We start from the raw sequence: 26,836 nt of genomic DNA on the forward strand, positions 1-26,836 counted from the left end.
TATAAATTAAAATTAATATTTAGAAATTAATTATAATGGGTATATAAGATAGGAGAGACTTATTTCATCCAACAAAAATTGTTTTTTTTTTAATTATTAAAAAGAATCTAGTAATTATTGGTAACGTACTGAAGCTTTGCTTATTGCAATTTATGATATCAAAGGCACAGAATTGAAAATAGAAGTTATTATTCTGCTTGAAAAAACGAAATAGTTTTGAGCCATATAAGTTATAGTATTGTGTACTACTTATTACAATTGTTCCATGACTGGGCAATTTGTTAAGTAAAAGAAGGATATAAGTAGCGTATTGCGTGTAATCAATTTAAATTCTAACATAAGTTTATTTAAGCAATAAAAAATATTTAATAAAGAATATATATTATAATATAGAATCTATCAGAGGATTAATGTCTACATGTATATTTAAAAAGTCTACTGATAGTTTTCGACAGTTGGATACTATATGTATAATATAACTATCGAAACTACCGATTTTTCTTTTTGACCACTATTGTCGCTTCTATCAATGATTCATGGTCGTCATCGGCGATAGAACAACTATTCGACGATTCCGCACTAGCCAATAAGTCAGACTGAATTTTACACTTTTTATGTTTAGTAAGGATACTTGCATAATTTAATGTTTTGATCAGCCAGGAATCTGTTTTCACATTGGTTTTTGTATTTTTATCATTGTCATCGACCAGCTGATTGCAGGAATCAGCTCTACCCGATAATTTACAACTAGACTCTGAATCATCCTCTGACGCTTCATAGCTAGACGCTGCTTCGGCATAATTATCATGCTCATGCTCCGGGGTTTCTTTGACTGAGTTATCCTTGCTATTCCGCTGCGTAATCTCCTGCTCTAATATAACCAAACTACTATTGCTACCTTCGGATTTTCCATCTTTACGCTTATTATCGAAATTGTCTCCAACTGCGCTTGCATCTTTCATGTGCAGTGCTTCGAGGAGAATTTCTGCGGATGCGCAAGCAGCTTCCCAGGCGACATCTTTCTGAGAATCGCTAAAAGACCCGATGGACCTTTTCAAAAATCTTGGCGAATTTCCGGGAGAGGCGCTCGGCGACGGGACGCAGGATACGTTGGAAAGCGCAGTTTTACTAGTAGTCGTTAAACCACCACTTGAACCGATGCACAATTTCGGACACGTTCCTAATTGCGTTGAATTGCTGCTCGCTATAGCAGCCGAAGACTTTTCTTTGCTCGATGAAAGCAGGTTTTTGCTGCACTGACTATTCTTAGGATTGTTAAAACGTGAGTTTCGCGTTGAATTCATTCTGTCCGATCTACAGCAGCGATTCGACCGCTTTTGGTGTCTCTTCTTCGGGACATTGTAGCTACCTGGTTTCATGTAGACACGCACATCCTCAGAACTATCGTACTCTTCGAGAACCTGATTACAGACAGCAGAATTGCAAGTGTTCCAAGTTGCGTTCTGAACGGCACTCATATTCTGCAAGCTCTGCAGCTGATGCAGGTTATCATTATTGAAATGGTGGAACAAGGAACGCGTGCATGGATCCATCACGGTATTCATGCAGGCTACTTGTTGCGACGGTATCATGCAGGATAAGCGTGGAAAGCTTGCATCAACGATCCTTGAATTTAGATGAGGAATAGATGATCCGGGTGAAGGAGGGGGTGGCGGTGGAGGAGGTGGTGGAGGGGGAGGAGGAGGAGGGGTTGAAGAAGGAACAGAAGTATTCACCGCCACTGGCAGTATCTGCTGGGATGTCCCTCCAGTATTTCTTATGCTAGCGAACCAAGCCGATAAATTGGCAGTCATTTCCACTGTATTCTTATCGGTCGATGTGCTCGGTTCAATTTGACTGAGTAAAGTCACCTTGTTCCTCGGTACACCGGTCAATTCCAATTGATCGTTGATCGGCTTTCCAAGATAGAACGGATCCATCGTTATTGTTTTCCCATTCTCGTTGTCGTAGTCCTGATCCAGATAGGCAAGATTCCTCAAATTACAATTAACCTCAGTATAGAGGGAACAATTAGGATAATGACTCTCCAGTCCGGTCGGTACTGCAGCGTTCGCACTACAGTTCAATCCCAAATAAACTGGATCGGCTATTGTCGTTAGTGTTTTCTCCATTCTTGCGGTTGACGTGTATTTCTGTTGGGCGTAAATATTCTCGTAACTACTGTCGAGAATCGATGCTTCTTGAAGTGGTCTGCAGCTAAATTTTAACGATTCGTTGCTGGATCCCGTTGTTGCTGAGTGCTCGTTATCCGAGAACACCACTTCTGCCACTCTCGACTCTTTCAATGGTGGCCTGCTGCTGCATTGTTGTTTCGACATGGCATAACCTGCATCGCTCTCCATAACCTTGTTTCTTAACTGAAAGAACTCTGCATTGAGGGATTGCTTGGCAGTGTCGAATCTTGTGATCGGTAGGTACTTGCAGGTAGCTCGAAATTTGCTGCTTGAGTGCTTTTCCACATCGGCAGTGTCTGCAGAAATATCGGACAGAGGTTTGGGACAATCGATCGGAAAATTCAAGTTCTCTGTAATGGTCCACTTACTTCGTAATTTTCGTTCCTTTTGGTTATAACTCTGCTGCTGTTGACTATTGGCTTTCGAATTGGATATATTCTTGGAAGCTCCGGATGCCGTTGTGTTGATGACTCGTCGAGAATCAAAAAGATCGCAAGTCGTGTAAAGCGATACATCACCAGGGAAAGAAGTATTAGTTGGTAACTCAGAAGACGTCTGCACGACCTTTTGCTCCTCCTCGCTATTCTCGTCCAGTTTCGTGAATGTTTCTATAATCTGATTGAGCAATTCGTGAGTAGATTCCTCCCATAGGTGAAATGACTCGATCAATTGTTTCTCGAGCTTCTCGATAAGGCTAGGACAGTGCTGCTTATTCAAGTAATTGTCCAATATAAGCCAACCATTGCTGACACGCAGTAAAGCATTAATCAAGTCTATAGTTAGTACATGATTACCGGTAAACATAGGAAAGCAGGTGGATGATTTAGTAATAGCTGTTTTCGTAGCAGATAATAGATTGCTAAGTCTGCAGAATGTAGTTCCATTATCGCTTTGCATCGATGCTTCCCTTGAGTTCAAAATATTCTCGGCTTCAGCGCATCCCCGGTAAGCAGTTTTTCGAATCAACTCGGGTAAATGGGACCAATCATCGATACGCGATGATTCTTCAGTTTGCGTTGCTTGAACAGATTTACTCGAAGTGAAATCTGTGCAATAATTACTGAACCAATTGTGTCTGTTGGACATATTATCGCCAGCACCGCTGAGCAACGTGCTCTCTTCGCCTTCCTTCATAGATTTCTGCACATTTCCTGCTGGCGTATCGTCCTTGGTTAAATCAGAAACCATTTTCTCAGCTTCTATGGTAAAATCGAAATTAGTCAAGGAGTCATCGGAGAACGGACAATCCTGGAGTTTTCTCGATTTCTTGTATAAGAAGGACTGCTGATCTTCGGTCAATACATCATTCTTATTCTTGTAATTGCATGAACTCGCGGATAAAGAGTCGAGAAGATCTGGACTTTTTCTGCCTCTCGCAGATGGCCAGTCATTGCACAATTCAGAATTAGTTGAATTAATTTTCACTATATTGCTAGGCGTCCATGTAGCTTTTATAGATTTAGAAGTAGACGATGTCTCTATTATCGCAGGATTTGCTGCAGGGGTCGTAGATTCTTCTCTCTGATGTCCCTCGAAAATATATCCGATAGGTGGCGGTGGTGTCGAGGTTGTTGATGGTGGCGCCACTGCCGCTGCTGCTACTGGGTTGCTTAACTGCAATTGGCTTTGCTGGAGATTTTGGGTTGTTGGAACAATATGGTTATTTGAAAAACTGGCTATTGTCGCGTATGGATTGAGACTCGGCAATTGGAGAGTCGTGACGTTAGCATTGGCAGTAGCTGGTAAACTATAATATGCGCTTGGCGGTTGTTGTGGCTGTTGAGTGCTTTGTCGGTCCGGAATTAAGCAGAATCCTTGTAGATCAGGAGGCTTGAAGTATGCCTGCGGTATCAATGCTACTTCCGAATTGTTGCAGTAGCTATCTGCGGGAAATGCTCCATGCGTGAAGGTCGACGAGGTCATCAAAAAGGAAGTTGAGGGATGGCTCAGTTGATTACTATTAGCTACTTGATCGAAGTAAACGACCGGTTTCTGATTGTAAGGAATCCGTTGTACGTTATAATGTTCCTGTAGGAGAGGTTGACAGATTTGCTGTTGTGCTCGAGCTGCTGCTGCTGTTTTGTGATTTGATTGGCATTTATTGTTGACTTTACCTGCATATATTAAGAAGAAGAAGAGTTGAACAGAACCAGTCAATGATATTATTTGCACTAACCTTTGACGGGAAAACCAGTTGAATTCGTTTGGACGATACTTCTTTGTGCTGCAGGATAAATGTATTGAGGATGAATACTTGTACCACGAGACGATATGGACGTGACAGGGTTATAAATGATATGCTGTTGCTGTTGCAGGTGAAGAATTGTTGAGGATGGCAGGTTTGGAATTGGGGACTGTAGAGATGACCGGTTCGACCGTGCAGTCGTTGAGTGCATGATCCGACTAATGTCTGGATCAAATTTGTCTTGCTTGCCTGCTATCTGATATGGTTGATTCCTGTCGAGAAATTTAGCGATTTTTTTTCTTTCAACAAGCCGTTCAATTGTATTCTCGTAAACTCATGAAAAAAATCTCATTCTATCAAAACTATTTTTTTTAGTTACATGGCCAGCTGTCAATTTATTTTTAACCTGACCTTATAAGAAGTAATTTTTTTTCCACCTAATCAATCTTTATTAAAATATTATATTTTTAAATAATCTTTGTTACATGATTATCTACTAATCTTGCAATAATAAATCTTCAGAGAGTAAGAAGCTCTTTTATGGAACAAATTTTATATAAGAAAGATCAATTAAGGCTATACCTTGTCAATTACACTGGAATTCAACGGTTTTACCCGAGAAACAAATGCCAAATACGATTAAAACAGATACCAAGAGACATAGCTTTGCCGTGCTCTCTTTGCTGGCTCCTCGTGACTCCTCCTCTTCTTTCTATCTCCCTTTAATCGTATTTTCATTTGTTTCTCGAGCATAATCGTAGAACAGAAATAACCGTGCGAGTATCATTTTTTTTTTAAATTTAAAGTGAGGACCATCAAGGCTCAAGCCCGATTTGGGGCTAGCCCGGTTATAATCATATAGTTCGTGGGACGAAAACTATACCATTTTTGTTCGGCTAGCTCTCAAGTCGAGCATGATGGTCCTCACCCTTAACTTTATTCGGTTTTCTCAGTTAAATAATGAGCAAATCAACATACCAGATGTAGAGAATAATTTCATAAAACAATATCGACTCGATAGTCTGAATATACAAAATTCTGCGTAGAAATATATAGAATTGCTTTGTCTTAGTCCCCCTATTTAAAAAAATTAAACGGCAAAAACTTGTTACACAAGGGCTAAATCTGTAAGATTAATAACAATTTTTTACTCAGAATCAATCCTTCTATATACAGGAGTTTTGCATCGCACATCTACTTTTGAAATATCCTATATAGATATACTGTATTATATGCAGAGTATCTACGTTAACCCTATCTCAGTGTAAAAATGTCTATAACCATGGAAAAATTATGTGTCATCATTGTACAATGAAGCTAAGGCCGCGTATTCTCAATTTTGATAAATTAACCCCTTCTTCGAGTTTTAATAAATTAAATTGTAATATAATTTTAGAACGTTAAAATTCAAAATGTCTGATCCAATACGGTGAATATCTCAGTTAATAACCGTCCACATAAAATATATATCTTGAATTTTTTATATAAAAAAGGAATCGTTCTTCATTACTAAATATAACCATTGTTTTTAATATTTTCACAAAAAACATTAAACCAAATAAACTCGTAAATTGATAATTCTAAAATTACTATTTTCTAATTACACATCAATTATGGATATTATGTTGAAAAAAGTGGTGTTCTTAATTGTGTGTGAGCCCTTCCATATACAATTATTAATAATACAGCAGCTTTATTCATTTGACTAGGATTTAATGAAGAATGAAAGAATGTAAAAAATCAAGTGACAATAATACGACTTCTCCTTTTTATTTCACTGGTCTGTTGAAAGACTGTACAATGAATTCGATGCCATTGTGCATATTTCACTTGAATTGTAAATGGCTAAAAATTTACGGACTTTCAACAAGGTATACACTTAATTACATAGTATATATATTAATATATATATATATATATATTTAATTTTCATAAAGTGCTCTTCTAAAGCTCGCTATTACAACAATCATTAGCCCGATGAACACAATAGGATTTTAATGCGCTCGCGCGGATTTGAAACTCTATCCTGTGCAATGCGTCGCTTCGTGCGTCACCATGCATACACATCTATATCATATTCTTATCGCATTTTAAGCAATTCCAATTAAAAAAAAAATATATATATATTTTTCCCCTCGAATACTAGCAGTGACCATTAGCTTGCTTATCGACAATACGCTCTAATTTTTCCTTGATCGAGGCTTGGGCTGTTATATTATAGTATAAAGACGTGTCAAAGCCTATCTTGCTGGCTATTAATATTCTCAATTCGGTTCCTGAGCAAACAAAGTATGCGTAAGCTGACCCGAGCAAGAGAAGAAGCTACACACACTGGTGCAATATCTATATGTAAAGTCAGCAGTCTCTGGAAATCTTTGGTAGAACACGCCATCGTTAAAAGAAGAACAAACAAAGGGATAAAAAAAAGAAAAAGAATAGAATTACATTGTCCTATATATAAACTATGATCAATGAAAACGGCTTTTCTTGCACTTAATTATCTATTAACATTTCGCCATCTATCCCTTAATCGCCTAAATGCTTAAATCAAATTATCTCGTAGTCGCAGCTCTTTCATTTTGTTAGGGATACTTCTGCCAGCAGCACGTACGGAGCTTAATATACTAGACTATATTCTAGTGTTCTTGAAAAAAGATCAGGCATTCGTATTGATTGTTTCTCTCGATCGGATGAAAATTTGCCTTCCAGAATCGACAAGAGGAGCCGATTACCTACTAAGGTGTTGGTAAAACTAAGAATAGTAGACCGAAGGCAAGGGTGAAAATGAGCGATTTTGGCGGTAAACTACCAGGTGTCGCAGTGTTGCAGAAATCGGTCAAACACGAACAAACCTCCTGTCGACCTCCAAATCCACTTCTCTGGTAGCATTTTCCTTTGTAATGTGACTCGTCCCACCCACAACCTCGGATAATTCGAGTATTCGCAGGAACTACAAACCAAACAAATATCTGCATCAATAGTTTTCAATTTAACAAAGACATTCGTAATACAGAATATTTCGCTCGTTTCGCTCTATAGGAGGTATCAAATCTCATTTATCTTCGTAACTTGCAAGCGATATCAATTTTTTACGTATAACCTTTTGGAATTTATATAAAAAATACTTTTTGAGAGGTCTTGTGTGAAAAATATTGATATCTCTTATATTAATGAAGATAAATGCAGTTTCGATGTCCTTCCTCTGAGGGGTGTCAAGCGACACACCCTATATGCCGTGTTAAAAAATAGACTTTAATTATTATAGCATGTATACTGACGCCCGTTCACACTGAATTCGACGACTTGCGTGATTTTGCGGCACATTGTGTATTTCGCTCCGTCCTTCAGATCCGAACAATCCTTCTTTAATGACTCCGGTGGAGGATTACTCTCGCACTGACTGTCATTGTGACTGTTGCACAAATAACATTTCATTGCATCGCCACCTGAAAGGATATAAACACATCATCTCATTAGCCAAATGATTTTCGCAATTCTATAGCCCTTTATGTGTATTATATAGAACTGTCGCGGTATACGACTGGGTAAGTACATCCAGCATTATATACATTATATTCACACATACACGTACACATACCCACATATATATATAGACACTTTTAGGACGAGATCTTCCGAAATTACCGGATTTATCCGGTTTATGGCAATGGACCGAACTATGTACAGCACATTTCTCGTCACTGTACCACTTGATAGTCGGGGTCATTGCTGGAGGGGAGATAAGAAAACTAACGATTCGTCGATAGAAAAGAAGTTTGTTATTCGTCATCAAAAAATCTACGGCCTTACTGAAATAAGATCTAGAGCAATCTGATAGGATTCGGGTGATGAACGGTCCGTTCATTATGGATTTTCTTCAGGATCGATTGATCAGGATAAAAGATGCATATTTTCTCTACGCTCTTTCACCCTCTAAACTCTACCACGAGTTTTAAAAAATTCTATAAATTTCTCTACGACTAAAATTGTCCCGTATGATATTTTGGAGAGGTTCGTTGAACGGTCGACTGAAATTTGGTAAAAATCTATAAAGTAACGTCGCTTGGAAAAAATTGCGGCGACATGAAGCTTCCGGGTATCACAGCATCTCGCTCCTCTTTGTTGCATCATAGGCACATCCGGTGTATTCGTGCGTGGCTCCAATGGACTGTGTTAAAATGGCAATATTGCTCTGGTTATATAAAGAAACTCGATGAAAAAGAGAATTTGCTAAATTGTAGCGTTTAAGAGTGGAAGGTGAAATGTTTGGTAGCTCGCTTCGTATTATAGCGAGTATTAGTCACCCCAATGCGTGAGAAGGGGTAGCTGCGTGTGTACGCCTCATCATCGATTTCTTTAACGCTCGCAATGGCCGGACCGAGAAAGAAAATATCCATTCAAACATCGGATGCTATTTATTCGGAGATTTTAAACGTATACGTGTATCGATAAAAATACAAAATCTTCATTATTATTTAATCTGCCCACTATTTCGACAATACTACTCTGCAGCAAAGTTTCTGCCGAGGTTATTAAGAATCCTGATGGACTAAAGGCTACACTCACCATAGAAACACAAGAGGAGAAGGACACTGCAGATCAACACGTGAAAGTGCTTCATGTTTATGTTTCGTGTTACTGGCCTTGCGAACTAATGTGGAAGATAACACTGTCTCTCGATGTATGTGACCTTGTCGAGTGACGAGTGCCTTTGAGGTAAAAATTGGTAAAGCAGAGAAAGTTTTGGGGGTTCGATGGGGCCGATCGTACGGCCTCGAGAGCTCGGGTAGCACTGTTGACGCTACTCGCTTGCTTGATACGACCGATTGCAAGCCTACGCTAACTGAGAGTGAGAGAGAGAGAGAGAGAGAGAGAGTGTGTGTGCGATGTGCACGGTGGATACCAGATTGTGCGGGTTCGAGTAACAGAGTACGATGTAAGCAATGAAGATAGAGGAGGGGTACATAGTTCCGTCAGTGGCAGCTTTTATATTGTCATCTCTTCATCTTCTTCTTCTTCTTCTTCTTCTAATGATGCTGTTGCTGTCCAGACGTGTAATTTCAATATAAATCAAATTACGCAGTCTCTTTATAATAACGCAGATACGAATGACCGCTCAAAGAAAATTACATAACCCTCTTAGAGTGTTTCTTATTATGCAATTATATTAATAAACGTTCGTCGATTATTATAATGTATTTATCTCAACGATTCATCGATGTAATAATTGAATTTGTAACTTCACCTTACGATTTATACTTGTAACGAATATATTTTGTAAATAGTAGACATTATTATAGAAACGATCTTGTTTCAAGGAGGAGAGTAGGTAATTGTTGAAAATGAGCGAGTTCAAATTCCAAGAAATTTAGATTTCTGCTGCTGTAATGTGCTAAGAGAGCTTTAATGATCCTTTGCAATTTGTCACGAGAAGTCTGCTTCCTAATAACATATTACTTTGCTAAAAGCACGCGTGTAACCCAATTCTCTTCAATTTTCCGCGAAACTTTTCCTCGCAACGATTTCACGTAGATTTCGTTTGCAGCGGCAAATTCATTATTCACGGTTCGGTACGAGTCTGAATGTATATATTACTATTTAGTAGATGTAACACGCTGGTTTATCATCCGAAGGAAGACGGATATAATGAATGCAGGAAATCATGCTTTTATAATACATCTATATATATATATATATATATATATATATAGGGTCCACTAGTTAAAAATTCTCGAAAAATCAAAAAGATGCGTATCTTCGTAATTATAAAAGATATTAAAATTTTTCATCGGGCTTTTTGAAAACGTCTTGCAAAATGCATTGAAAAAGATCTTATCGAAAATTTTGATAACTGTATATAATAATTACGGAGATAAACCTCTTCTTGCAACTATGATCCTGGAACGTTTTAACTGGGAGACCCTGTATATAAGTACAGTGTCAATTGAAATTATCGTATCATGTGAAATAGATGTACATTCGCGATGGCTAAGGCCAATGCTAAAGCTGACAGTATGGAAATGTAATTGTTGTGATAATTCGTATTAATTGTTATTGTATGTTTGTGTAATAGAATTTAAAGAACGGAGGATGAAACGACGAGGCGCGCGCATAGATTAGAACCTAGCCATCGAACTAATTTAGTACCTCCCCCTTAGATAAAAGAAAAATAAAGTTGTCTAGAAAGATTAGCGAGGCAGGGCCGTACGCTGAATAGCGAACCACCGTGGGTGGTACGGAGAGCTTTACGTTCAAATGGAGCATAAAGTGACGGTTTGGAGCACGCTGAGTGGATAATATCCCTTTTCCTGTGATATGTTAAACGTCACGAAACCTCTGCTACACATTGCACGTATATGCGGCATGCACGAAGCCCCTCGGCCCTCTCTGCAATCACGAGTTGTCTGCTTCCACCTTTCGCAAATTCCTCTTTTCGCCCTTTTCGTCTCAAAATCTACAAAACTCTTCTTTACATCCTAAACTTATACAACGCCATCTGCTACTCTATTATACAATACTTCATTGGTCAAATTCATCGCAGTATTTCAGAAGTTAATTATTTGCTAAGTATATTATAAATTAATTTTCAATATTTCGAGGAAAATATGTAATAAATTTAAATCGTGCGTTTTTATTTTTTTTCTTTTCAAGATTATTTTTGCAATGTACCTATACACTATTCGCGGTTCATAGATCGTGTTAACATATTTAGCGGCGCGTTTTAGCGACATTACTGGTCCATGACACACTTGTAGCGATTGTGGTGTGCTATAAACGCGTCCTTTATCGGATCATTAAAGGGGGGAGAAATATTTAAATATATATAGAGGTGGTTGATTTCTAGATAACGTTTATGTTTTCAACCATTCTTCTTATATAACAAAGATTATCATATGGGAATTGTGTAATAATAAATTGTTTCTATATGGTATATGTGCATGTGTGATTTGATCTTATACCTTCTCTACAAAACTCTCTCACTGGCTACATATAATATATATGTATGAATATATAATTTCTTCAAATGTTGCTGTGAAAGATTAGTCAAGATTTTCTTCAAGAAAACTAAACAAAGAGTTTTTCTTTTCAAATTAATAAATGCAGATTGCACATATGAGCTTTTAATATTATAAAAGAAAATTAAACATCCAACTAGGATATAAGTTAACATTATTAAAATAAATAAGTTCCTCTCCCTTTATCGACACAATTATTCCTGTTACATTTCGCAGAAAGTCTTCAATGTTTTATCGACAGTAGATAATGAAGAGAAAAAAAAGGAGGAAAATAAATAAATAAAAGTAGCTGCAATTATATAAATTATAAATTAAAAGTAACAAATGACTGAACAAATTTTAACGGACGGTATTCCTTGGTAGGGAGTTGCTTAAAGAAAATGAAAAAAAATACCTCCCCGACGGGGAATCGAACCCCGGTCTCCCGCGTGACAGGCGGGGATACTAACCACTATACTATCGAGGACTATGCTAGTTCTTCTAATTTAAGCTATATGAATGACCCCATACAGTATGATGCACTTAGAATATAGACATAACAAAATATGTGTTTTATCGTTAATTATAAAGGATGCCATTTCCTATACGAATCCTTTTTTAATCTCCTTTCTATTGTACTTAAAAAAACCTTATGCAAACAATTGGAATCCTCTAGGATTGCGTAGATAAATTAATTTTTACACTCTATACTTCCTTGGGGTGTCATAATAATAATATGTACCACCCTATAAGATAGTTATTTTAATTATATTATAACTAAGTAGAAGAATTATTTAATTGTATCTTACATCTATTAAATATAAATAGACGCGTTTTTTTGACAATGACCGAATTATAAATGAAACTTGGTTTTTATAATACTAAGCTACATTTTTTTATCAGCAAGTTATACAGAGGAGAATAAAGTAGGAAATCCATTCATAGTATTTTATTAGGATTGTTCTTTATTCAAGTAGTGCACGTCTAAATATAAACTATGTTTGGTATGAAGGACGATTAAGGAACGTTGAATCATCATATTAATAAATAAAATTGTGGTTCAATATCTTTATGGATTATCAGATATACATCGTTATAACATTGCAGATAGTAGACCCTATAAACGGAATATGAATTACCGCTTAGTACGTATTTCAAAATGAATTATGGAGAAATGCTGACATAAAAATGTGTATGCAATTGTAGTCACGATCTGAATGTTGCCTTTAGTATTTCTAGAATGTTTAAATACGCTTGGCATTGCGCCATGATTGACTGCAACGCCATCTCACGTTGAGACTTCCGGTTGGAGCAGAGGAGAAAATGGCAGTTACGCGCAAAAGTCTGTTTATTTACGTATCATCGAAATTGGGTGATTAGTAGTCAAGCGACCATTGTTAGGATCAACTTATGTCAATGTTTGTTGACAAAAACGCGATCAATACTCAAGAAACTAGTGAGTTTTAAAACTGAAGTGAAAGTAACTGGAAAATTAATAGACTGCTCGTAGTAAAGAGTGCTAAGGCCATCGATATACTGCGTCGTCGTCCTAACCTATTTAACAAGACGCGCAGCACTCTTCTGGAATTTTCCTTCTGTCAAATCGTTGTTTGACAACAATACAATGCTTAACTCTTCGTGAAAAACGATCCTATAAATACGTAAAGCATGGCTGACGAAGCATTGCCGGCGAGTTTGGAAAAGCTCGAAATTGATCGTCTGTCGTCAAGTTGCCCACAGTAAGCAAGCATTAAGTTGAAAAATGTCTATTTTTATATAAATTTGGTTTTTAGTTAAAAAGAGCTATTCTCTTAATCCATTTGCCTGTTTCTTCTCAGTTTGCATTTTCGTAGTCTCCTTATTATAATATATCGACCGATCTTACGGCTTATTTAACGACTACTTTCCTTTTGTTCTCGGTCAAGGTCTTTGCATATTCTAGTTACTTGATCACGTTCTCCGTTGAACGAAAAAACTGTGGCGTCAAATATTCTTTAAATTCTGTGATTCAAGCATTACAAATATTTTTCTTAACCCAAGTGCCAGATTTTTCAAATAAAATTTTAGTATGCTAAATATACACTTTATTGTGTAAAAATACTTTACTGTCAACTACAATTGGTGACCCTACTCTACTTAAACTTTAAAAGCTTTTATAGATGAAATATATACTCTGTATTGATATACTGAGTAATACTAATTAAATAAGTATCTTTTTCTTAGTGTTCAATTATCTTTAATTCTTTTATTTCCATTATGGAATTTAAATATTTAACCCTGTATGAATGAAAAAACTATTAGACAAAATTCCATTTACCTTGTATATAACAACTTAAATGATTGTGTAATCTGAAAGAGAAGGTATTTAATAATCATCATTTCAAGGTCTTACAAACTGATGATTCATCAAGTTTAGTGACATCAATGTGTTGTTTGTAAAGGGAAGCTTGCATCATTGTATTATTTACTTTGTATTAAGCTACTCAAGATTTACAGTAGTTTTAATCTTCAAATTTTCAGTGCAATGATTAATTATATTCAGTTAATAATCAATTTCTTTTTTCCTTTCAGTATCACACCAGCTGATAAATCACCAACAACAAATCCTTTTAGAGCCAGTAAAAGCATTGGTTCTGACAGCAGTTTTTTATTTAGAAGAAGATCCATGCCAAACAGACCAGTACCATCAATTGTTATTCCTTGGGGAATAAGAAGCACAACGAATTTCAAACCTTCGAAAAATGAAAGAGCACTTGACAAATCCAAGAAAAACACAATTATTAAGGAAGCTGTTTTAAAATTGAATAGTCCTGGTACCAATTGTCTCAGTGATAATTTATCAGGTCTGCTGCTCAAAGAAGCCTGCAAGCTCAGTATTTCCAATAAGAATTGTAAAACATTTGGTCATGGTTCTGTCACTAAGGACTTCAAGGCGCTTAATATTAATCAAGATGTTAGACAAATTAAAGATGATATAAGCATTCAAGACAATTACCAAGCTAGCAGTTTTCAACGAGCACGTAGTAACACAATGCCTAGTTTAAAGAGGGGGCCAGGACCAGGTGGAGGAGGTAGTCAATCTGAAACATCTACTTTGTCAGGTCAGCCCTCTACTTCAAATACCTGTTCAGCACAAGCAAGAATATCACCGCCTTCGTGCGATGTTACTATTGACGAACTAGCCAGCTATTTTGAAGAATATGTTCATATTCCAAAGAAGATGTCTCATATGGCAGAGATGATGTACATTTAATTGTAATCTATGGGTGAAATCGGGTGATTTTTCTTATGTGGACTTACAAGTTGATTAAGTATGCATATTTCTTGAAAGATTCGTTTATCAGTAGTAATCCGTGTTTACTAAAAATTTTATTTAGTTTTGTATAAAAGTTATATTTATTAAAAATCATTTGGTTTTACGACGACGCACCAAGTATCTATAAAATTGGATACAAATATTTGAAATTGTATACGTCAGGTATCGCTTTTTTGATAAATTAACACAAGTCAATAGCACTCTTCCTCTGTCTGTCTATCTGTCTCTCTCCCTCTCTCTCTCTCTCTCTCTCTCTCTCTCTCTCTCTCTTTCTTTCTTTCTTTCTTTTTCTTCCTTTCTTTCTATACCAACTGTCAATCAACTTTTTAAAAATAATTATGTATTTTTTTTAGTTTGTAAAGAAGACTGAATGTCTTTATTTAACAATTTTTGTATCACAAGCAAATAATTGGTCCTAGAATAAATTTCTGAGATCAGAAAACTGCTTTTTTTTATATGCCGCCTAGTCTTTTAGCATTCTGTAAATTAACATTAAGAAATTTAAAGGATTGGATGAAGAAAATGATGCTCTGCTTTAATATGATACATAATATATTTATCTGCATAGACTTACAATATTTAATGTAATAATACAAATTATTTATTAAGTTATTTAATAATAATAAGCTTTGGTACATAAACAATGACGACAGTATTGATTGTTTTTACTTTAGGTAGGAGTGAACCATATTGACACGCGGTGTACAGGGAGGACTCTGACGAAAGCCTGAATATAGGATAAAAATATCCCTATACTATATGGTGTGTCTGTGTGTATGAGTGTGTACGCATCATATGTCGACTTGTCGCCAACAATTGCGGTGAATCATCGTCTTTCTTACATCTTCATGATTTCGTGGTAGCTCCGCCGCGCAGTACTTGAATTCGGCTATCAAAAGATGAGGTCTGTTTCTATATCACAGATTGATTACAATTTTACTTAGGCGGAACCACAACGAAATTTCACTCACGGAAGGCGTAAGACTTCAAAATAACAAAAGTCAATATCGCTATTGTTACATCGGATCATATAATGCTCTAATCATTAATCTGTCCCACCTTTCCCCTCTCTCTCTCTCTCTCTCTCTCTCGTTTGCTTTAAGTACGGTTGATGCCAGCGGTGATAACTTTCACTTCTTTTCCAATATGCAAATAGCTTATATGATTTTTTTTTGAAAGAAACAAAAAATACACGCAGATGTCAAATTCAAAAACTATTGTGTCACTATGATTATTATATGTTGGCAAACTTTAAATAGTGGCAGTTAAGACAGTCAATTCACGATGTTATGCTTTATAACGATCTCTTTTTTATTATGATTTTCTTAAGTAACGTATTCCGTGATAAATATTCCCTTGTAAAAGCTTACAACCATTTTACGGCTAAGTACTACTATTTATGTTGAAGTATTTTATTAAAAACTTTTGTCATACGAGCGTAATGCGATAATCTGGTAATAAGATACAAAGCATAACATTTTTATTTTGGGCACCATGTTAATTTCGGAATAGCCGCGCGCATCTAATTTTGTATTTTCGCACAGATTGAAGATGCTGGATACCACTGGACGATAACCGAAATACTCTCCTATTGTAGAAACAAAAGAAAATGCACTTATATGACTGAAAAATTGTAAATTACAAAGAAATAGTTATTATACACGATATTAATAAAATATGAAGATCCTATTCTTGTGGAATTCAGTGTTCATGATTATTTTTAATGAAAGACTAGCGTCTCGTTTATGGTCCTACACCCACTCGACAAATATATCATTTTTGCAGTAATGAATGTATTATTCATTACAGCAAGAATAGACGGACAAGAAAAAGTGATAGTTACTCATAATATTGTCATCGTTTCGTAAATTTTTTAACGCAATAAATTAAATAATATACAGAATATTACGTTACTTAAAATATTATAAAAGTTTCATTATTATAAATAAATCAAATTCTCGTGTACATTTTCGCCTGAACGTTTTTTGTAAATATTTTTAAACAGCTATAAAAACAAATTGCTTCAATAAATATTGCCAGGGATAACCGTAATGTTTTAAAACATTTATCCGTAGGTATACACATTATTTCATAGGATTCGAAATACCTTTTATCAAGGTTATAAGTCTCTATGGAGTTATATACTACATATTTTTTTAATTTATATATATATATAATAAATTTGCTTTATTATACACCGTCAGTAAATTTTTAAAAAGACTGTGGTGTACTCTGTAAAGTTGTTCATGTTTAATTCGCGATATAAATAGTTTAAGCCGATTCAAAATATATCAAATTGTTTTCCTTGTTAAATCGAACTTCCGGTAAATTACACCAATTGTAACAATAAGCGAAAAATATTAATTACCAAGACTTCAGAATAATTCCACGAATAAACGCAATAACATTCTAATCGGTATAAAAACGTTCATAGAAAAATTTATTGGACGTAGTATACTTACTATTCTCTATAATCTACATATATGAATATGACGTTGTTTCACGTGCATTTTCCCGTGTTTGATTGACTAAAACTTACTCGATAAATACCATGAAAATATATCTCCGTATAAACCACATTTAAAAAAAGCTCTACGCCAATATTTGGCACCAATATTCTCAGCCGAATTTTTCGTTAATTTACGACTACGCACTTTTTTAGTCTTAACGATTATTGTTCCCTTCAATGAATAGTAAAGCTAAGGAAATATCAAAAATTTATTTTCAAAAACTTCTAATATTTAGCAATAATTCTTATGTTTCTCTGATCTTAAATTGTATTATTTTGCTTCTTAAATCCACAGCAAAATGCGCGTGAAAAAAAAACATGCAGAGTATAAACGGTTTATGCTCTTGAAACAGTTTTGGATAACCCTAAAAAAAGGATGTATAACAATTTGTTATAAATTGTCACATATCCTTTTTGATTAAAGACTTTTCAACGTATAAAGTATGTTCAACGAATTACATACTATTTTCATAGCAAAAACTGTAGTAAATGATGTCGATATTCTTTTTATCTAGTCAATTGCAATTATTATGCTTGAATTTTATAGTATTCAAGCGTTTTATATTCTTTATGCTAAATTAGACCTTAGTTTTACTTTTTTTTTTTTAATGTGATTTACTGGAACAACAACTACGGCAGCTTTTTTGGAATTAAGGGCCTTTTAGAAAGATTTTAACGTAATATATAAGGGAAAACATCGGACTACTTTTACTTTCGACTCTAAACAAAAAACTTCAATCTCTAATTGAAAACTTATCTCTAGCACCTAAACTAATCCGTCGTTTGCATTTTAGTAGAAAATTTACAATTTTTCAGACACTTTGTACGAGTAACATCGATGCCTTAAGATAATCTTAAATTATGATCGTTTTTCCTTATTAGCACAGTCGCAAGTTTTTCTTTAACATACACCGATATGCGAATCAACTTGTTGTGACGTATGTTGCACAGTGCATACTTATTTCGTTACTAGTAACTTTTTTAACCCTCTCGCTCTTATATTATGGAGCTACACTAAATATTATCTCTCTCTCTCTCTCTCTCTCTCTCTCTCTCTCTCATCATGCATACATAAACACACGCGCGCGCGCATTATTCTGCCCTTCACTAAACTAGTACATTCGATATTCAATTAGAAATTCTGTGAATGTTCTTCAACCGTGAAAATAAATTCAATGTTTTAAATCGTCGTAGCATTCGATAGATTCGTGACTCTTGGAAGGAAATTGAATACGTAAAATCCAATATGTTGAATATAGCACTTTCATCTTACAGAGAGCAATCAACGGGAACCAAGTTAAATAAATTATTTCGTATTTTTCTCAAGTCCGTAAGATATAAATTATACTACGATGCATGGATGTTGCACACTAGAATTGTGTGAAATAATTGAGTCTGTGAGATGAATGGAGCTATTAAATTAATTCATGTTAAGGTCATTTTGTTTTGTGCAAAACACCACAAGTTACCCGGTTTTTAGGACTCTATCCTGCTCCTATACAGCACAAATAAAGCAAAACGCATCCACAGAGCCATCGATGAATATTAATTATGGACATCTTGTGCTGTTAGGAATTGGATTTAGGAAAATCCGGCTTAAGCCGATTCGAGATCATTGAGAAATTGTCGAATTGATAAATGACACTTCTCTTCATTTACGTTATAATAACCCTATCTTAATAAACTAACTTGCAGTTATAGTGTAACCTACAGCTGTTAACTCTACACTTAGTGCTCTCGACTCATCTATTCACACTAATGCTTAGAGAGCTTAAAATTACGATTTCATGAATTGTATACCAGATTCTTGCGAATAATAAAAAAATCTCGTATATCAGTAATAAAGAGATGCCTAAAAATCTTTTACAGTAGGATGTATGAATTGCTTAATTTGCAGTTTTTTTACAAGTTGGGCAGTCGTTTATGATTGATGATCGATCACAAAGCATTTCTCTACGGTCATGGAAAACTTGCTCCGTGTAGATTTAAATTCGTAAAAGTTCATGGCACAAAGGGGTTCTGAAAATCTTAATTTAACGAGTAGTCATGCTCTAGTATACGATATTCAACAAGTCAGTCACAATACACCGATAATTGTCAACCACTTACAAAATGGTCACTAAATTTATAAGTTTTAACAACAATTGGTAGAATCCTGGCAGCTTTATGGTGATTCCCGTAAATTTATGATTCATCGTCATTCTTGTCCCTATGATAAATCTATCATGATTTTACATAAGCATCGTTTGCGATTTTAGGTCTTGAATGGATGCTTTAGCAGTAAATACCATAAAACTCCATAGCACAGTTCATGTGCGTTGGGTGAAAATGACTGTGTGGTACCATGTGGCTTTGAATGTGGGCTGTATATCAGTCCGTCGGTGGCTCAAGGTATGGTATTTCACTAGTAACGTTAAAGGACTCGAAGTAATGATTGAGGAACTCGAACGTGGGCCGTTTCTCAGGACTAGCATCCCAGCATTGTAACATTAATCGATAAATGTTGTCTGGAAGTTGATGGTTGGGCGGCTTAGGCATTCGGTAACCTTTTTCTACGTGCTCGATCACTTCTCGACCATGCATTCCTGTAATCAAAGATTCGATTAGACGATCGACATTATTATTCTACAGAGACGTATATAGAAATCAGGAGAGGTTCACCCACCAGGATATGGTACTTGTCCATACGTGAATAGTTCCATGAGCAAAATTCCATAACTCCAGACATCACTTTTAATACTAAACCTGCCATAGACGATTGCTTCCGGCGCTGTCCACTTGACAGGGAACCTGCTCCCTTGTTTCGGACAATATTCATCGTCCTCGATTACCCGAGCAAGTCCAAAGTCGCAAATCTTTGCCTTGTTCTTTTCACCTATCAACACGTTTCTAGCAGCAAGATCTCTGTGTATGAGTTGTTTGCTCTCCAAATGCTCCATTCCAGAAGCCACTTGTGCAGCGATGTAAATCAGATCCTCGAACTGCATATACTTGCCATCTCCAGTTCGCAGGAAATCAAGCAGGCTTCCGTTACACATGTATTCCTGCACTATGTAAATAGGCTCTTCCTTCGAGCAAACGGCGTAAAGAGCTACTAGATGTCTGTGTCTGAATTGCTTCATTATCGCGGCTTCTTGCAGGAACGCCTCGGTCGACATGGTACCAGGACGAAGGGTCTTTACGGCCACTTCGATTTTGTTCCTCCATTTGCCATAATAAACTTCGCCGAAATTGCCATGACCCAATTTTCGAATCAGCTGGATCTCGCTCCTGTTTATCTCCCACTTGTCACGCAATTCTGGGCCCAGATCCCACATGTCCGGTTGTGGTTTAGGGCATGGCTTCGAAAGTACGTGACAGAGGCCCAATGCATTTTCTGCAGAATTCAAAATAATTCAGAGAATTTAAGAAATTATAAAAGAGTCTGCACTGTAAACCCACAAGTTTTATTTTAAACTAAACCTGCTGGTCACTTTGATTATGATTCGACTTTTTTCCATTGTAAATTTTTATAATTATAATCCTACCCGACAATTTCACTCCTTTAACTGATCATACTTTGTAACATGTACTATACTTGAAGAAATTTGTAATGAAAGCACCACGTATCGTAATCTAGCTGTACACAGTGACCACAAATTTTCGTGTTAAAATAAAAATTTGTTAGACTTGCAGTGTGTGGTAGTAATTTGAAGAATATACTCACTGCTGTACGCCATAACAAGGGCAGGTAATGTAGGGAATGTCTGATTAGTGGCAATGAAAAAGCCACCATTGTCCAGCGGCTTGATCTTGTAGTGCTTAACATGGTGACCTCTTCCTTCCTCCCAGTCCTTCACCGATAAGCTGTATCCTCTCGGATTATGTTCGCTAGGTCGTACCAAAAATGTCCCACGAGGGTTCTCATCCACCAAAAGCAATTTTCCAGCTTCTTTGCGTGAAACGTTTTCAAAGAACCAACTGTGGAACGAGTACCAATGATTAAACTTTTGACAATACAGATAGACAATTTGTTTTAAGAGATATATAATAGAATATCAGATGTTTGTCAGAGTTTTCATTAGTCGATTCAAACATTTGTCTGATCAGTCTCTAAACAGCGAATTAATTAAGAAAAATTATAGAGATGATTTCAAGTTATTACTCTTCGCTCTCGACGGAACGCTCAACGGCAACAAAGTTCCAGGGGATGAGGCCTTCTTGTAAAGTTGTCAGGTGCAGCACCCTCCACCAGTCTGGTTCGGAGTCATCTAGAACTTCCATTCGGTCGCCTTTCACAAAACTGACGTCCGTGCTTTCGCGAGCCGTGTAATTATAAAGAGCCACCACGATCTTGTTTGCCCTTTGTGAATGTGCTGTTAAGGGATTAATAGCAAATTAAAAAAATCTCACCAGTCGAGAGAAAAAACAAAGCCTTTTACAATCTTCTTAACAAATAGATGCAGCTTTCTTGTAATTATTTATTAAATTACAAGAAGAGGATTATAAGAAAAAACGCTCTGAATATAAATATTAAAAATTACCCTATTACTACGACTATAATTTAAACTGCAATTTAATAATGCAGATAATGAATGTACAAAGTGTAATACAGGAAATTATATAAATTTTCTGCTTGCTCTAATTGAAACTTTTTTGCGTCAATTTCTCAGTACATCGACAGGCAAAGAGCAAAACCTCGTGCAAAATTAAATGCCACGAAGAAATGAAATTATTAATATGTACAATTACGAAAAATAATGACTCGATAAAATAGCATTGATGGTCATCTAAGTGCGAATCAAATTATATATATAAAAATACGAAGACTGTGTGGTGAGTGATGAAGGATTTTAATAAATCAAATAAATAGAACATATAAATTACACACATGCAGACACAACGACAGGCGAGCTTGTTTTACGGGGTTGATGCTGAATCTGTAGCTTACAAGGTGTAGGCCTCGGGCGGATAATATCCGCTCTGGCTTGCACGCCTCTTTGATTCGGGTCTGCGGTGTACCGATCCAAAGAGCCTCCATTGCTGTGTTTCGATGAGCTCAGTCCTGCATCTGCTTTCTTGTAACCTGAAATGAATCTCACGTTAATTTTCAATTCTCTTCAGCTTGTTAAGCAATACCAAGCCTTTAATCAGTAAGCTCTAATTTATCCTTAAAGAAATTCTCTGTGATAAGCTTTCACTTTTCTAAATACAGGCATTACAGTTCACTGCGGAATAAAGCAAATTAATAAAACCATAATAAAGATTCAATTAAAAAATTCAATACGTTCTTCTTTTGGTAAGAAGCAAGAAAGTTTCTAGTTAATATTTTCTTGCACGGAGAAATTCATTGTGAAGCAACTTTAAGACATTTATTTGCATCCTGCGATACAGCTTACCAATAGGCTGAGGCTCCTGCCGTTTGCTGCAACACTTTCCCATTTTGTTTTTTATTTCAATCCCCTTCGTGTTGTCGTTTACGATTCTATGCACCTCCTATTCTGGTGCAATCCACACGAAAGATCTCCATCGCGTAAACTGACTTTCAAACAGCACCGCTCTTTTTAATCGAACTTTGAAATTCTCTCCCTTCTATCCATTTTCGAAACGCCGGATCTCACTACTGCAACAAACAATTTTAACAGGCAAATTAATATGATTAAATTTCAATTAATTCCAAAGATTTTTGCAAGATTTTTCATGGATTGTTTATTGGACTGAATATTTAAGACGACTGAAATATATGAAAATATATATAATAGGTGTTTTAACACTTGATATACATTATAATCAGTTGTGAAGCACTTAAATGTGTCATAGTGTCTATCTAGGAAAGCTTTAAAGTGTGCTTGTGAGATATTTTGTTACGTAATTTTGAACCTAACGCTGTTAACAGAGCCTGTTTTGAATTCTGACTGGAGTGTCCCTGTTCATTGGCCCGAGTGTTTCTGAACTTAAACCAAGCATCTTTTCTTTTTGTTCGATCTCTCCACTGGTGTTTCGTTTCACGGACCGAAAGATACTGGCTTTCAGACGCATGCTTTCAAACGTAATACTAAACTCTTATTTTATCAAAAGTGGATTCTTATCTTGTATGTATCGAGAGAAATATAATTGCACGAAAAATTTCTTTAATATTGAATTCAATCTCGATGGAATTTCAAAATAGAATTTACTGGTTAAGATTTATTCAAGCATACGATATGATATTTCGACAAGACTTTCCAGTGAATTTATGCAAACAGCGTTAAGCTTAGCGTCTCCTAGAATCCTGAGCTCGAGTTTTTATTTCTCTCGGAGACCCTCGAGAGCACTTTCTATACTGGCCTCTCGAGAAACGAAAGATTCTAAGCATAGGAGTTTGCACCAGCATGTCGCATCCCCTTTTTTACGCTCGATTATTCAAAATTGCTATAAACTTAAAACGATCGAAACATCAATTTTTAGTAACTTTAATCAAATCAGATATAAAGAGAAAAAAAAAGGTTTAAGACAAGTAAACAAATATTTCCTCTGAACTTTAACGTTCAATTCTTCCAATGGCCTGAGGGAAAGAGAGGAAAATAGTAAATTCCTAGTAGAATAGATGCAACTGAAGAGTGTGGTCATTCGTTAATAAACAATCAATAACCTGAAAAGGTCATGGGCGCAACACAGGTTTGCTATCGGAAAGTGTCGAAAAATCTGAAAAGTGGAGCATCAGACAAGATACTGACAACTTTATTCTTATCAAAAGGACTGTAAAAGTTTCGGAATACCAAAATATTATAATAGTCAATCAAATAGACTGCACTAAAACGATGACGAGTTTGATAGAAAAATGTTCGATATTACATATTTTTAATATCAATCGTCTTTCATGTTCAATGTCCTTCGATGAAATACACGCTGCTTGCTCCAGGAATAATAATCTATAAGGAGAGATTATAGAAAAAATATTGACTTTCGCGCTGTTTCGTTCAGATATTCATTTTAGTGCTTTGCGAACGTCTTTTATAGCGAGTATGACGAATACTTCTCTAATAATAGGGATCAGAAGTAATTTCTTGGGAGAGTGGCGGAGCTGAAAACATCAAAAGCAATGCGGGAAATTGATTTATGTCCAAATATTTACGAGTTCGTCAAGCACCACTTCCAACCGAGCTACCTTAGACTTGAAAGAGTTTTATTCCTTGCTTAACCAGCAACGGACTTTCAATGTACAATGTATTTCTAATAATTTCAAAATTAACCAGTTACCTACCTCTTAAAAATTTAATGAGCTCAGCCGTACGATTGCTTGGACAATTGTTGGACAATACCAGTGAGTTTTAAAAATATCGATTCTGCTTTTGCAATAAAAAAAAATAATTGAATAGTATGCCCAAATTGCATTATTTCATTCTTTTCACTTGTTTCCTTTAAAATTCGAGAATTCTTTATTAGGAAATTCAATTGCAACGTAAGAAAAATAAATGGGGATAGATAGTGCAATGGTTTATTTATTAATTTACAAAAGGTTTGTTTGCAGCAATTAAAATGAAGTTATTCAAGAGGAAAAATATTTAACGGTGAAAACGTACAATTGTTTAAAATATATCGATCCACCAGAAAAGAAAGTGGGCTTCCTCGGGAAAGGGGTACTCGTAATCTACTAAAATCACACTCGCCCCCTTCTGGGAGTGGCGTCTGACGTTAAATATCAGCCCCCTTCCCCTTATAGTCTGAAAGCTGGTAACTGAATTTTTGACAGCTTTCAAATTTCGTTAACATTTCCTTCCCACGATCTCTCTGACTATAATTTAAAGATCAAATGCCTGGATTGAATTTGCTTCTATTGAACAGAACCATTTAATTTATCGCTACACCACTCTATTTACTTTACTTAAACGCAGAATTATCATAAGATTTATAAGTTCCACAACTTAAGCATTTGTCTTACATATTAGTCTTCCATACTCGATGTATGTTTATTTTAGCTTTAATAGAAAATCTTTGCTCCAAATGCTTTCCCAGCCATGAGAAGTTATCGCATTGCGGAAAAATTATTTTCTTTGTATAGATTTAATGGATTTTGACGTAGATGGTGATAACCTCTGAACTGAAAATTACGCTGTACAAAGATTAAAAAAAAATCACATTTGCCGCATCAAATTTCGTATAATAACATTATATTTTTAAAAGAGAAACATTATTAAATAAATAATAATTGTTCACCAGAGCATATTTAGGTAAAAAGAGTCAGTGCAAATATTTTAAATGGATAGCAAGTATAAATTCATTTGTGTTAGTGTTTATTAGCTTATGGCATCATATTAGAGGAAGAGCTAAATGAAATTTGTATTCAGTTTTAGAGAGTTGATGGAAATTCATGGGTTGCTCGTTATGAGAAAAGCAGTGCTTTTTAATTAAAGAGTAAGGAAGGTTGTCAGTTGGAATATTCGAGTAGAATATTTGGTAAGAGTGGATTTGGAAGCGTCAGACCAAGCGAACCCCATGGAGCTATAGAGAAGGAGCTGCTCGGGCACACAGAATACCACCTACACACTGCCAAATTCACCCCTGTTGGAGTCGATCGATATCCCACGGTGTTCCGTCTATTCTCTATCTGATAGAGCCTTTCATATATATATATATATATATATATATATGTATACTCGAGTGATAATCATTTCCACTCTATAAATTTAAGCCTTGACGAAAAAAGCATTTATAGAGCAGCTGCTGAAAAACCCTAAGGAAACCAAAGTTTATCAATACCTACATATAAAAACCAAGCGAAAGAAAAATATCTGTCTCCGCCGCGGCTTATATGCATGCAACTTTCGGTCAGAGAGAGAAACTGAGATCCTATCCAAGTTTTCTAGAGAACTACAAACATCTCGAAGATGAGAAACGTGAAAACCGCTTTAAAAAAATTCCAGCGTGAAACTTTACGAGATACTTGAACTTTTCTGTAGCCTACACAAAGAAATTAGAATTTTAAAGCCTGCAAAACTTCTTTTCGAGGTATTTGAAAAAATGTAAGTTGTATAAGTTGAGGCAGCAAATACCTCTTGTTGTGCCAGAGGTGTTTACGAGCACGATTTAGAAGCTCTGCATCTTTATGTGGAGGTATAACTTTGGTACTCCAGTGCCATTATTTCACTCGCCTTACACAACGGAATTATCCGATAAAGTTTGCTTCTTGAATTCTGCTTCTGGTCACCACTTATACTATGATAAATGCATATATCCTGCCAAAAGTACATGTGATTAACAATTTCTTACCAATCATCTCTGACAGCTTTTCACAGCGAATTAAAAGAACCCATATATATATATACATGGATCTATATAAGCTTGAAATAATTCATTTGTTTCAAAGAAAAGGTTGGATCGATAAGATATTTTGATAAGAGATATAAAAATGTGCAAAACGTGCATGCGTGAATAAATTTCATCGATTTGCGTGCTCGTGTGATAAAGAGGCAATAGTATAGCGAGGTTGATTTGGCGGTATCAGGATATTATAATAGATGCACCACATGTAGATTTTCACATGAAATTATGAGTAGAAGGTAGGAAACTCCGTTAATGTTGGATAATAAAGCGGATGCGACGCGATTCTGCGTACAATGAATACAGTCGTCAAGGGACAAAGGTAAATTGCAGTCCCTCGCAATCAGCTACGCCTCC

At 35.8% G+C, this 26,836-nt stretch overlaps 4 protein-coding genes and 1 non-coding gene across 6 annotated transcripts in view; 1 reads left to right on the forward strand and 4 right to left on the reverse strand.

Moving 5' to 3' along the window:
- Positions 1 to 159: 159 nt before the first annotated feature.
- On the reverse strand, positions 160 to 4,624 carry LOC136784176 (serine-rich adhesin for platelets-like). The gene is made up of 2 exons (XM_066744693.1): positions 4,372 to 4,624; positions 160 to 4,309 (listed from the first exon to the last, which is right to left on the reverse strand). Exons 1-2 carry the CDS (start codon positions 4,589 to 4,591, stop codon positions 489 to 491), a joined length of 4,041 nt encoding a protein of 1,346 aa, XP_066600790.1. The 5' UTR covers positions 4,592 to 4,624; the 3' UTR covers positions 160 to 488.
- Positions 4,625 to 6,690: 2,066 nt separating this feature from the next.
- LOC136784275 (UPAR/Ly6 domain-containing protein crok) lies at positions 6,691 to 9,085 on the reverse strand. Its single transcript, XM_066744855.1, has 3 exons — positions 8,947 to 9,085; positions 7,659 to 7,826; positions 6,691 to 7,330 (listed from the first exon to the last, which is right to left on the reverse strand). The coding sequence occupies exons 1-3, from the start codon at positions 8,999 to 9,001 to the stop codon at positions 7,116 to 7,118; spliced, it is 438 nt and encodes a 145-aa protein (XP_066600952.1). The 5' UTR covers positions 9,002 to 9,085; the 3' UTR covers positions 6,691 to 7,115.
- Positions 9,020 to 14,891, forward strand: LOC136784274 (oxidative stress-responsive serine-rich protein 1). The gene is made up of 3 exons (XM_066744854.1): positions 9,020 to 9,078; positions 13,043 to 13,114; positions 13,947 to 14,891. The coding sequence occupies exons 1-3, from the start codon at positions 9,035 to 9,037 to the stop codon at positions 14,626 to 14,628; spliced, it is 798 nt and encodes a 265-aa protein (XP_066600951.1). The 5' UTR covers positions 9,020 to 9,034; the 3' UTR covers positions 14,629 to 14,891.
- TRNAD-GUC (transfer RNA aspartic acid (anticodon GUC)) lies at positions 11,791 to 11,862 on the reverse strand. Its single transcript has one exon. It is a non-coding gene; the product is annotated as a tRNA-Asp (tRNA).
- A 148-nt stretch (positions 14,892 to 15,039) lies between the features above and the next one.
- Src64B (Tyrosine-protein kinase Src64B) overlaps positions 15,040 to 26,836 on the reverse strand; it is a 35,439-nt gene continuing 23,642 nt past the window's right edge. The window contains exons 2-7 of one of the 2 annotated variants that reach the window (XM_066744851.1): positions 22,579 to 22,802; positions 22,131 to 22,265; positions 21,345 to 21,555; positions 20,907 to 21,160; positions 19,866 to 20,576; positions 15,040 to 19,785 (exon numbers count right to left, since the gene is read on the reverse strand). In XM_066744851.1, the coding sequence (XP_066600948.1) occupies positions 19,571 to 19,785; positions 19,866 to 20,576; positions 20,907 to 21,160; positions 21,345 to 21,555; positions 22,131 to 22,265; positions 22,579 to 22,621 (1,569 nt within the window). In that variant the 5' untranslated portion in view covers positions 22,622 to 22,802 and the 3' untranslated portion in view covers positions 15,040 to 19,570. Of the gene's footprint in view, positions 19,786 to 19,865; positions 20,577 to 20,906; positions 21,161 to 21,344; positions 21,556 to 22,070; positions 22,266 to 22,578; positions 22,803 to 26,836 lie in introns of both variants that reach the window. The other variant, XM_066744850.1, reaches the window with a different exon arrangement.

This window comes from Prorops nasuta, unplaced genomic scaffold (assembly GCF_024137725.1).
Source record: "Prorops nasuta isolate Cenicafe-Biocafe unplaced genomic scaffold, Cenicafe_Pnas_1.2 PNAS00050, whole genome shotgun sequence".
In the NCBI taxonomy this organism is placed as follows: Eukaryota; Metazoa; Arthropoda; class Insecta; order Hymenoptera; family Bethylidae; genus Prorops; species Prorops nasuta.

What these genes read in the sequence shown, in the direction of transcription:
- LOC136784176 (XM_066744693.1), bottom strand. Translation starts at nt 4,591, where the DNA reads ATGCACTCAACGACTGCACGGTCGAACCGGTCATCTCTACAGTCCCCA. An exon ending in AACTGGTTTTCCCGTCAAAG is followed by an intron (nt 4,310 to 4,371) that starts GTTAGTGCAAAT and finishes TAATATATGCAG; the next exon opens with GTAAAGTCAACAATAAATGC.
- LOC136784275 (XM_066744855.1), bottom strand. Translation starts at nt 9,001, where the DNA reads ATGAAGCACTTTCACGTGTTGATCTGCAGTGTCCTTCTCCTCTTGTGT. An exon ending in TCTCCTCTTGTGTTTCTATG is followed by an intron (nt 7,827 to 8,946) that starts GTGAGTGTAGCC and finishes ATATCCTTTCAG; the next exon opens with GTGGCGATGCAATGAAATGT. An exon ending in CGAATTCAGTGTGAACGGGC is followed by an intron (nt 7,331 to 7,658) that starts GTCAGTATACAT and finishes TTTGGTTTGTAG; the next exon opens with TTCCTGCGAATACTCGAATT.
- LOC136784274 (XM_066744854.1), top strand. Translation starts at nt 9,035, where the DNA reads ATGTGGAAGATAACACTGTCTCTCGATGTATGTGACCTTGTCGA. An exon ending in GATGTATGTGACCTTGTCGA is followed by an intron (nt 9,079 to 13,042) that starts GTGACGAGTGCC and finishes AAATACGTAAAG; the next exon opens with CATGGCTGACGAAGCATTGC. An exon ending in CTGTCGTCAAGTTGCCCACA is followed by an intron (nt 13,115 to 13,946) that starts GTAAGCAAGCAT and finishes TTTTCCTTTCAG; the next exon opens with TATCACACCAGCTGATAAAT.